This window comes from Orbilia oligospora (genome assembly GCF_000225545.1).
Source record: "Orbilia oligospora ATCC 24927 unplaced genomic scaffold scaffold00097, whole genome shotgun sequence".
Taxonomy (NCBI): Eukaryota; Fungi; Ascomycota; class Orbiliomycetes; order Orbiliales; family Orbiliaceae; genus Orbilia; species Orbilia oligospora.
Window position 1 is genome coordinate 1,204,136 of NW_011645654.1, and position 12,022 is coordinate 1,216,157.

The following is a 12,022-nucleotide window of genomic DNA, read 5'->3' on the forward strand; positions in this document are numbered from 1 at the left end:
CCACCAAGTCAAATCAAATCAGACCAACCACACACACCACCGCCGACTCGACTTCCATACTACATCAGACTACCACCAACGAACGAACGAACAAACTAACCAAGTAACTAATCACCAACCAACCAACATCCCCTCCTCCTCCTCCTCCTCTTCCTCTTAATAACCTCCTCTTCCTCCCTTTCTTCTCTTCTTCTCTTCTTCTTCTTCTTTTCCTTTCCCGAAATGGACCAAGTGAACTCTCGTTTCAAGAAATTTGGATTCAACCGCAAAGGTTCTACAAATAACGGCTCTACTCCTCCGCTGCATCCTTCGGCCTCCCAGTCTTCCCTCAACCAACAACAACCAGCGCGGCAAACACCCCCTCCACAGCCAAACTCTCTCGGCCGGCCTCCTTCTTATACCGGCGCCCCTCAAGGTCAGGCCCAAGGTCAGCAGCCTTCTGGACCTACCCCGCCAGCTCAGAATCCTTTCCCTCCTCAAGGTCCTCCTCAACCTCAACATCAGCAGCAACCTCCCCCTCCTCACGGTGGACAGCAGTCTCCTCCCGTAGGTCCTCCAAGTCATCCTCCTCAGCAGCAGCCTAACGTCAGGCCTCCTCATCCACAACAACAAGGCCCTCCTCAGCAAGGTCCTCCTCAGCAAGGTCCTCCTCAACAGGGTCCTCCACAGCAAGGTCCTCCTTTGAACGGTCCTCAGGGTAGAAACGGTTCTCCAATGCCTCAGGGACATCCAGGACAGCAGTATGGCGGACACGGCCAGTTCCCACCTCCGATAAATACTGCTCAATACGGTCGTCCTCCTCAAGGTCCTGGAGTTCCCTATCCGGGACCAGGTGGTCAAGCTCCTCCTTATGGTCAAGGCCATCCTGGAGGTCCTGGTGGTCCTGGATATCCTCAAGGTGGTCCTGGAGGTCCACCTCCGTTCCAGCAGCAACAGCAACAGCCACAGCATCCACCTCAGCACGGTCCAGCTCATGCCGCTCACGAAGTTCCAGGCGCTGGCAGGAGTCAATCACAGTTGATTGTTGGCATTGATTTTGTGAGTTTCTATAATATTATTATTTTTTATCTTAAAACTATATGCTTCAGACATTTCTCGTTTTTCTATCCTTACACGTGTTTTCCTCGTTTTTTCCTCTCTGTGCTCTTCGCTTGTCCCTCAATTTTTTGGGTGTCTGATATCACTGCAGACAAACCCCACTTTCCCATGTTTCTGCTCACACTCAGCCGCACTCGCAAGAGCGCAGCAAGAAGAACAACGAAAATCACCCAAAACAGGCCCCCTAAAAAAACTCGGGGTTGCTTACCCATAATATTCCAAATACAGTCTAACTAACAGGTTTTTCCTTCGTTTTTTTTTGTTTTATTAAACAGGGAACAACATTTTCCGGTGTCGCCTATGCTTTCGTTGCACCTGGGCAGGAACCACAGGAGTCGATTATCGCCGAATGGCCAGGTGCCGGCAACACCACCCGACAAAAGGTAAGCTTTCAAAGAAAATACGTCTAGTGGTAGTATAAATAGCTGATACATTTTTTTGCCCCTTGTCAGGTTCCTACCGTTTTATATTACGACCAATACCAGAAGGTTGTTGGCTGGGGTCCGGATATTGGTGATGCTCTAGCACCCACCGGGTATCCCAAGCAGGGTGTCCAGAAGGTACCGTCCATTACCCATCTATTAATAAATTCGCTGTTTATTATCGATTACTAATCTTTTAACACCATGCAGGTCGAATGGTTCAAGCTCCAACTTATGGTGTCGGGTAATACCTACATTGATCCCATTAACCTTCCACCACTGCCACCAGGAAAGTCGGAAATCGATGTTGCGGCCGACTACCTCTTCAAGCTCCGTCAGGCCATGCGTGCGGCGCTGCAGAAGTCTCTCGGTGAAGTGTTCAACAGAGAGGAGCGAAACATCAAATACTTCTTGACCGTTCCAGCCATTTGGAACGATGCCGGCAAGGCTGCCACCAGACAAGCTGCCATCCAGGCAGGTTTCTTGAGAGATGCCAATGACAACCGATTAACGTTGATCACGGAACCAGAAGCCGCCGCCATGTTCTGTTCGAAGATGGGTCTGTTGAATCTTAAGATCCACGATGCCGTGCTCATCGTCGATTGCGGTGGTGGTACTGTCGATTTGATCGCTTATGAGGTCGAAGAAGAGGTGCCTTTCTCCGTTGCCGAATGTACTGCTGGTTCCGGTGACAGCTGCGGTAGTACCGCGTTGAATCGTAACTTCTCGAATATTCTGCGAGCGAAGATCCGAAAGATGAAGCTGCCGGATGGTTCCAAGACCGCTGGTAAGGTTTACGCTAAGTGCATCATGGATTTCGAGAACAGAATTAAAGCAGACTTCCGAAACAACGGACAGAAATGGGCCGTCGACGTTGGTATCGAGACAGATTTCCCCGATGCCGGTATCGAGGAAGGTTACATGACCTTCACCAACGAAGAGATCCTGCAGTGCTTCGAGCCTGTAGTAAACCGAATTTTGGAGTTGGTGAGGAATCAGATCATTGCCATCCAGGCACAGAACAGGCAACTGCAGAACGTTCTCGTGGTTGGTGGTTTCGGAGCCTCCGAGTATCTCTTCCAGCAGATCAAATTGCACGTGCCCCCACAGTTCCAGAACAAGGTCGTCAGACCCATGGACTCCGTGGCTGCTATCGTCAAGGGAGCTGTTACCGCTGGTATCACAGAACGTGTTGTCACATCGCGTGTTGCACGTCGTCACTATCTCATGGCTACTCTGCAACCCTTTAAGGAAGGGCACCACCCAGAGGCTTACCGTGTACCATCTCTCGATGGTAAGGATAGATGCAAGTATACACGACAAATCTTTGTCACAAAGGGACAGAGAGTCAAGATTGGCGAGCCTGTGAAGGTTTCTTTCTTCAGACAGGTTGCGCCAGGAGCGACTCTTATGTACGAAGATATTCTGTATGCTTGCGACGATGACGTTTGCCCAGAGTATACCAAGGACTCGCGTAAGTACATTTCTTCCTCAGTTACAATCCTTATCACAATCACAATAGGAGTTGGCTAATAGATATATCAAATATAATAGGTATCAAGGAAGTTGTGACACTGACATCGGATCTCAGCCGCAAGAACCTGGAGAAGGACTTCGAGCGAATGGATACACCGCAGGGAACATTCTACCGTGTCTACTTTGATATTTACCTAACTTTGGACGGGTCTGAATTTAACGCAGAGCTTGTTTGCCAGGGCGAGGTTATGGGCCGATGCTCAGCCAAGTTCCGTTAATCCATCCGCCCTCCGAACAAAAAAAAAACCAAGAAAAAAAAACCAAGAAAAAAAAAACCAAGAAAGAAAGAAAGAAGAAAAATACCAAATACAAAGTCGGTACCAATGGGGATGGGATTAATTTTTTTTTTTTTTTATCCTTGAGTGTCTTTTAGTTTACTTTATTTACAAACTAGCGGTTGATGTTCCTTCCCTTCCCTTCCCTTCTTTCCTTACTTTGAAGTCTCTGAATAGTTTGAGTGACCGGGGTTATTAACATTTCTTGAATTCTCTATGATGAATGCATGTATGATGGAATATTTTTTTTCTTATTTTTTTCTTTATATAATTATAGCAAGAAGTTAACAAACGAATGGATATAAACCAGGTACCTACACATGCACATGCACCATTGATCAACGTTTCAACCCGCATATCGAACCGTATACACGTATATGTTCCCAAACTATGCATTGTATCAGATATTTATATATATTTACCTGCTGCCGTATATATATCCCAGCCGTGTGCCGAAGCGTTTTGGTATCATGATATGATCATGATACAAGACTGCCTGCTACCGACCCGAGTACTTGCATACTTGAATTATAAATCGCGAGAGACAGCTAGGGGGATAACAAGCTTTAATTTCGGCATGAATAAATGAACCGATATCGATACGACGGCCTCGTGCATGCATGCATTGACTAATCGACATTTTCCACGCTCCGTAGATAATTATATCTGTATGAACGAATGTGTGTATGCGGGAAAATTAAGAGAGGCTGAGTAGGACAGGATGCATCGAAGCGAGGCTCTTACTGCATTGATATTGGACAGCTGCCGGCTACTTGCCTGCCTGCCTGCCTGCCTGCTGCTTCCCAGTGCATGCGAGTAAAACTAAGTTAAACAGTGAGACAATTCTGGGTGCCACCAAGAAGCTTAGCCCTGACCTGCCTCCACAACAGTTATGCTTCCATACATATATCCTGCTTTTTTACTGAGTTTTTGAGGGGTAGCTGGAGCTATTCTTGTCTTGATCGGACAGGGTCTTGATTCTTTTTTTCTTTCTCCCTCTCTCTTTCTTCATACTCTGGCCGGATCCCTCAAGGCTTGTTACTGACGGATTGATCGATATAAACATACCATGTACATACTGACCGAAGTACTAAGATATAAGGAGAGTGGGGATTAAATTCGGATGCAGGTTGAGAGGGAGAAGATGCTATTTTTGACATACCTATATGATCCCGTACATTAACTAGTCCAAACTGATATCGCCGTCTCCACTGCGGTACTTTTTTTTATGACTACCCTCTCTGCCCTCTTCCCAGGGTGTATAACAGTAAGAGGTAAAAGTATGGGAGAAGGTAAGAAGTAATTGAGTAGGTGCGTAAGTGTGTAAACTGTGGATATGCGCCTTTGGTGAACTGACGATATTAGCCGCTGTCTGTCTGCGTGAATCTTGCTGACTCGACTCCTTCCCCTTCCCCTCCCTCTCAATTCTGATATTGCATTAACAAGTATACTGCATGTTTGAGGTTTCGCGATCGGATTCACTTCCTGACCACTGGATTTGCATTTTCATCCATCCATCGATCCTGTTTTCGAGCTGTTCTTGACCCTGCACGGTTGTAGTCCTGTGGGTCAGCTACTGTTGGTTAGCTACGGCCAAAACCACCTCCCAGAATCCCTCCATCCGCATCCACCCACTTACCTGACCTTACCATCACTACCACCCATCACCGCCACCACCACCACTGCACTGCACCGCACTGCAATTGGAGGACTCGAGCAGTACCGGCAGAGTAGAACAGGATAGATAATTATATCTAGACAATCCAGCCGGAGTCAGAATTAGCGGGTTCTTGAGAGCGGGAGAGAGAGTGAGCGAGTAAGAGAGAAGGGTTAGCCATGCCTCACCTCCCATCCTTCTTCAACAACCACAAGCAGAATCGCTCAGCGACCGCTCTGCCAGCAGGAAACAACATCTCCTCCACTTCACTTCCTTCCCCTCATCAACCTCAACATCAACAGCCCTTCCCTCAGAACCAGAACCAGAACCAGAATCAGAGTCAACCTCAAGGTTCTCAGACTCAAGCATCTCAGAATCAGCAGCAGCACGAGTACACCGCGTACTCGCCTCCTCCAGAGTCCCTTTCCGTCCACCAGCAGATAGCCCTCGCTCAAGCTCAAGCTGCCCAACAAGCTGCCCACCAACAGCTAAACCCTCAAGCTCAGGCTGCCGGTCGTTCCTCTGCCTCTTCAGGCCCCGCCAGACATTCCTCTGTTTCAGGTCCCTCAGGACTTCAATATTCCCATCAAGACCATCCCGTTCCTCCACCTTACGTCCCCGCCGGTCTGATTCGCCAGTCTAGCGGTGCGGCTGAAAGTCAGCACCTCCACCACTCCCAATCATTACGAAACGATAACAACACCGCTGACAACCTATCCTATTCTTCTTCTACCTCGACCTCAAATACGGCATACGAGCCTCAGAAACGCCAGTTACCGTCTGATGCTCAACCGCCTCCTCCTTCTGCTACTGCAATCCCTGCCAAATCTACCCTGAGAAAACCCTTGCTCACGAAGGACCCTTCTTCTTCTTCTGGTGGTATCAGTGGCTTGTTCCACAGACACAGCAGCAAACACAACCAGCAGCAGCAGCTCCAACAGGACCAATCTGTTACTCAAGAGCAACCTTCGTCATCTTCAATAGGCAGACGTCTATCTACCCGGAAATCGACTTCATCTCCTCAAAATTCTCCAAAGATTCCCCAGCAGATAGAAGAAGACGGAAATAATTACCAAAACAGTCCTCGTTCACCCCGCCCTCAGAGCTTGTTACCCCCACCTCCTAAAGTAGAGCACGTGGAAGCTTTACGATCATTGAGAAGGTCCGATACTGACACTCAGTCATATCAATCTCGTCCTAATTCTCAGCTTCAACAAGCTCTCAGTCCTCTTACTCCTGGTTTGCCTCAATATTATAACGTCAAGACTGGCCAGTACGAAACCCACCAACCACAACAGCAACAGCAACAGCAACCTCCACAGAACCAACAACCACCACCTCAACCTCAATCCCAGCAAACCAATTCACCACCCCCCCGCAACAACAACAACCACCTCAGCAACAGCAACAGCAAAAGCCTCAGCATCAACCCCCTCCTCAACAGCAATACCCGGGTCATAAATCCCATCCCTCCCAACCCCACATCCAGCAACCTCCTGCTGGATTCGCACGTTCTTCATCTGATCTTGGAAATCTCAAGATTTCTACCAACCTTCCCAGCGGTGGTTTAGCTGCACCTTCGCAGCAGCAGCAACAAGGAAGTAATAATAATCCGCCTGTTAGTCCTGGCGCTTCGGTTCACACCGTAGACACCATGCCTGGTAATCAGCCTACTGGTTTAGGGCAACAGCCCATGGGGAATGATGGGCGTGCTACGCCTACTGGTAAACCCGAGGGTAATGGCGGCGGATCTGGGATGACACCTAGTCAGGTACAAGCGTTGATGACAGAGTTTGACACTTTGCGTAAGTCCTTTCCCCCTCTCTGTCTCTATTTTATCTCTTATTCTCTATCTTTATTTACTTATTTATACCGGAATCAATTCTAATGTGATAAATAATATAGAGGGTAAGTACCGCAAAGTCAAGAACCTCTACTTCGAGCGCGCCGCCGAAATTGAGCGGCTACAAAACACCATGGCAAACCAGAGGATGTCCCAGTCCCGCACCCACCTCGATGATAACCAGTATAGCTCGCGATTCGAACGTCTAGACGGAGCAATCAAGAACTTGGCGTTCGAGATCCGTCAATCCTGGAAAGTTATCCCACAATGGCTACAACCCGTCGTCAACCCCGGTGCAGAAGTCAAAGGCGGCCGTGAGATGACCGTTGTCGGCCGAGCAGCCATGAGCCGCTGGGTTGTAGACGAGATCTTGGATCGGTATTTCCACCCTGGTTTGGAACCTAATATCAGTTGGAATCTCAAAGCGATTGAAAATGGGATAAGGCGAAATAGCCCTCAGCCCAACTCGATCGAAGAAGATGACAATCTAAGCGCTAAGGTGTGTACTTGGCGTATGTCCACCGTTGACGGTGTTAGACCAATGATCGATGGCCCCATCGGGAAAGAAAATGTTGAAAAATTAAAGATCTCATTGGAGGAGAAGTTGATGGCTAGTTTGGCCATACATTTGAATGAACCTTTGCCTCCTGGCCTGCCTGGTGGGGTTAACACTATCGTTGACATTAGTGTTGGATTACTCGAGAATCTACCCTTGGAGAGCAGAGACGTCAGAGTTTGGTACCCTCTACCCGGGGAAAAATTCGATGCGGTGTTCATGAGAGGGGAGACTGGTTTGCAACCGTTGGTTGCACCTGTCGGCGGAGCCGACGGGGATAAGAATGCCACGTTGATGGTCGATGGGAAACCTATTTCGCAGGTTGAGAAGGCAGGTGGTGGTGCACAACAACCACCAGCCCCACCTACGAAGGATGACGTTGGATTGCAACCCTCGAACAGCGTTAAGAGCGCGGAGTCGGGGAAGAAGCAAAGCGTTTTGAAAGGGATTAGAGGAAAACTCTCGGGTGCGGCTGGTGGAGGGTCTGCTGCTGCTGCTGCTGCAAGTACACAGGCTGCTACTGCAGCACCGCCGGCACAGGGAAGCCAGCCGAACCCAAGCCAGACCAGTTTGGCGGAACCTGTTGTGAATAATGGGAAGGATGCGGGAAGTGGGGTAAGTCAGGCAGCACCTGGGTTAGAGAAGGTCAGGGTGGCAGGGTTTATGGCGGTAGAGGTTAGGGGGAAGAGCATTTTGATTAAAGCGCCTGTTTGGACGTAGATATATTTTCCTTTCAGATATTTACTTTTTTGTAGATTTTCTTCCCTGGAGGTAAGGATAGGATGTTTGGGTGAGCGATCGAGCGGTATGTTGAGCGGAAGGGAAGAGGGAAGTAGCTATATTTGTGAATATACCTAAGTATGAATACAACACGTAGGCATGTATGGGCATTGAAAGAGTGGAGGTTTTTTATCTTTATTTTTTTGTCATTTGCATGTTCATTTCTCTCAGGCATCAACTTCTCGTTTTTGAAATGATACATGTTCGTTTTCCTCTTTTTGGCCTCTTTTTTTTTTATGACGACGACGAAGGTTCTTTGGTAATTACCCTTTTTTTATTATCCCCTTTTGGCGATTATATTTTAGTGTATATGGATAATACATTCGTTTTTTCTTCTTGCTTCTCCCTGTATGAAAGGTTTGGGATACTACTCCAATAGGTGGGGATCATACTTTACATTACCTTGCTGGGGGTATTCTAGTACTTTTCATTTCGGTGTCGTCAGTTTTATATGTATGTATGGGAGGTAAAACGCCGAGTATGCATGCATACTATGTATGAGCTGGTATATTTATAGCCGTTAGTTGATATCATGATATCATTATAAGGTCTAGCTAAATGTAGCTCGAGGGGTCCGTATACGTGGGGGTATTATCATATTGTCTGTGATAGTGACTTCTTTCGTAGTTATAATAGTTATGCTAAATGTATAATATAATGACGATCCAAATCTCTCCAACCATACACGCAGATGTCTAGATATGATTGTACATTCTATAACCTTTCCCACCCATTTTTTCTCTTTCTATTCCTCAACTTCTTCCTTTCATCCTTTTCCAACTTTTTCAAACAATCGTTACAGACGCTGGTATTGTTTACTTCAACTGCTAATTCTGCGCCTGTGATGCTTGCTATACCTGTTTGTGGGTTTATAGAGATCTTTGGAAGGATGTTGGGGATGTTGGGGCAGATGCAGAGTAATGTGGTTTTTCGATGATGATGATGATGATGGTTGTTGGTATTGGTGTTGGCTGTGGTAGGGGGTTTTGGGAGGAGGATCTGGTTTGGGAGGGTGTGGGTGCAGAGGGGGTAGTGGATTGTGTGGGTGTGCGGGTAGGAAGGGGGGATTTGAGGGGATGGAGGAGGGGGTGGGGGGAGTTCGATGTATGAGGTAGGAGGGAGGGGTGTGGGTGGGCACCTGGGCATCTCTTTTTGCTGTATTTTTGGGCGTATTATATTGTCGATGTGGTATTTTTTGGTAGAGTGGAGGGGGTGTAGGGGATGTTGATGTTGATGTTGATGTTGATTGAGATCTTGAGAACAAGTAGGCAGAATATAGGTTTTTGTAAGCAGAAGAAGGCTCCAGGCAGTCTCTAAGATGGTATTTATACTCTTATAGTTTAGTATTTATGATCAAGTGTCGTGGTTATATCTATGCATTGGTATGACGATTGTAGGATTGATGTTTTGAAATGTTAGTTATAAATGTTTCGAGATTTGGTGTAGATGTTGTAAAGGTAGTTACCTAGGTATATATGTAGGCCCTTGGGTATCTGATCTGGGATTGGGAAAGATAAGTTACAGAGTGAGACTGGTTAGGTTTGAGTCTCTAGATAGATGATACCTACCTAGGTAGGTAGGGAGATTTATGTGAGATATGATGAAGCTAACGACTGAAATTAGATACAATTATCTAGGATGTTTGATGCTTGATGAACCATCGAAACAATGTACTAGATTGTTAAATGCTGTCGCTCGAAGTTCATGTCTAAATATTCCTAGATACTTAGGTAGGTAGTTACATATATGTATGATATATTACTATATATTTATTGTATATTATATATACCTACGACCTCCCCACCATCGTCGCGATCTCTACTACACCCTCAACAGCCTTCCTAACCACCAAAGCCGCAAACTCAGCATAACTCTCCCCATAACCTTCCTGTCCGTTCTCCCTATGTCTTTCCTCACACCTTTCCATTATCCCCAAATACTCTTCTCTCTCACTTTCACCATCCTCTGGATCACCAAGAACCAAAACTATCCCCAGTTCCTTCATTAACACACCCGATAATATTATCCTACTCATTTCTTCATTTGCAGTGATAAAAGGATGGATATGCATAAACTCCGTAACTAGCCAAGCGGATAAAGCGAATGGATCTGAAATTGTCTCTTCCTCTTCTTGTTCTCTTAGCATATCTTCGATATTTCTTTGATTCGGGTCTGTAGAGGTTGAACGGTCCATGGCAAGTTGTGCGTGGTAAGTTGAGATTAGTTTTGACATGTACATTGAGACGGCGCGGGGGTCTATTGATTCCCTTCGTGGTCTTAAGTCAGGGATTGATTGTTGCTGGTGGGATAGTGATGGGAAGAGTTCTTCGTCTTTTATTTGGTGCTTTTGCGAGGATGGTGATTCTAATTCTTCTTCTGCTTTTTCTTCTTCTTCGCAGAGTTCGGTTATGGGGGTTATGGGGTAGTATAGACTACTCCCTCGACGCGGAGATGTGGGAGATGTGGCTAGTGATGAAGGGGTGGAGATGCTGCTGCTGTAACTGCTGAGACGTCTTGGGGTGTAGTTTTCTGGAGGAAGGGAGTAGATACTACTTGTGCGTCTGAATTCGGGTTGGTTGAAGGTGTAGATACTGCTTGAGCGGCGGGGGGTTGTTGGAGAGTTGTTGTTCGTATGACTGGCGCTATTTAGGTGACTTGAGAAGGAAGTCGAAGATGCGGTCTGTGAATGTGAAATAGGGTCCGTTGGGGTTAGGAGACGGTAATCGCGGTACCAGCCGCCGTATTGATCCCATGGTTTTGAATCTATAACCGGGTTATCGGTGACCAGGATCCGGTGGGTTTGCTTTATTAGATCTTGGGTGAGTTCTCCACTCGGGGATATCAAGGTTGTTAAAAAGTGGACAAGGGCTTTGGTGTAGTTATACACATCGTCTCTGCCCTTTAATACTGTTCCAAAATCTGTGGGGTGATGATTACTACTACTACGCTCACGTTGGGTGAATGAGTGTGAGGTTATATAGTTTATTTCCGAGGTGTATTGTTTTGTATGTGGGAGGTTTAGTTCCGTTATTCCTGTTGAGGTGAAGATTGATGTGCTTATTCTTTGGGTGGTGGAGTAGTCGGTCCCGGTGTTCGAGAGGAGATTGCTGCAGTGGATTTGACGAGATAGGAGGTGGGAGAAGAATCGTTGGAGTTTTGTGTGAGGGATTGTGGAGAGGTTTACATCGATGCGGCGGAGGAGGTCGGTCAGGTGGGTGTAGTAGGGTAGAGGGGAGGGGAGGTATAGGGGTGTATGAATGGGGGAAGGATGGAGGTGGAGGAAACCTTGGGAGATGCGGGTGGTGGAGAGGTTGGAGAGGTGGGTGATTAGGAGGGTTATGAAGTTGGGGTTTGTGAGAGGAGAAGTGGGATTCTCGGGAGGAGGGGGTTTATGGTGGAAGGGGGTTAGCGGGGCTATTGTAGGGAGGGAGGGGCGTCTGGTTGGAGTGGATGAGCCGGAGCCGGTTAAGATTCTGGTGCGAACTGTTTCGAATTCTGAGGCCATAGTAGGGAGGTGTCCTTCGATTGTTTATAGAGAGGAGATATATACTTTTTAAAATTCAAATAGTATAGTCTTAAGATCAGGGAAGATGGCCGTATGGTTGTATTTAATTTTTTTTTCCTGTCGGTGTTTTCGATATTTCAAAGGATGATGCGCGGAGACTGCATTCGCTTGCTAGGTATTATACAACTAGGTTTGATTGTAATAGTGCATGAAGAAGAGTTCTGTTGGGGGGGATGATATTCATTTGGAACAAGGAATTGGGATATCTATTACAATTGAGATTTGAGAGAATTGAAAGTTATAGCGATATCTAGATCGATCTGCAGTTATTGGCCTCTTCTGGTGGACTA

The 12,022-nt window shown here is 46.8% G+C and overlaps 3 protein-coding genes across 3 annotated transcripts; 2 read left to right on the forward strand and 1 right to left on the reverse strand.

Annotated features, from left to right (window-relative positions):
* Nucleotides 1-222: 222 nt before the first annotated feature.
* AOL_s00097g356 (uncharacterized protein) lies at nucleotides 223-3,274 on the forward strand (the record flags this gene model as incomplete). Its single annotated transcript, XM_011126189.1, has 5 exons — nucleotides 223-1,038; nucleotides 1,374-1,481; nucleotides 1,551-1,658; nucleotides 1,731-2,994; nucleotides 3,075-3,274. 5 exons carry the CDS (start codon nucleotides 223-225, stop codon nucleotides 3,272-3,274), a joined length of 2,496 nt encoding a protein of 831 aa, XP_011124491.1.
* Nucleotides 3,275-5,167: 1,893 nt separating this feature from the next.
* On the forward strand, nucleotides 5,168-8,107 carry AOL_s00097g357 (uncharacterized protein; the record flags this gene model as incomplete). The annotated part of the gene is made up of 3 exons (XM_011126190.1): nucleotides 5,168-6,227; nucleotides 6,287-6,793; nucleotides 6,894-8,107. The coding sequence occupies 3 exons, from the start codon at nucleotides 5,168-5,170 to the stop codon at nucleotides 8,105-8,107; spliced, it is 2,781 nt and encodes a 926-aa protein (XP_011124492.1).
* A 1,849-nt stretch (nucleotides 8,108-9,956) lies between these two features.
* On the reverse strand, nucleotides 9,957-11,672 carry AOL_s00097g358 (uncharacterized protein; the record flags this gene model as incomplete). The annotated part of the gene is made up of 1 exon (XM_011126191.1): nucleotides 9,957-11,672. One exon carries the CDS (start codon nucleotides 11,670-11,672, stop codon nucleotides 9,957-9,959), a length of 1,716 nt encoding a protein of 571 aa, XP_011124493.1.
* Between the last annotated feature and the right edge of the window lie 350 nt (nucleotides 11,673-12,022).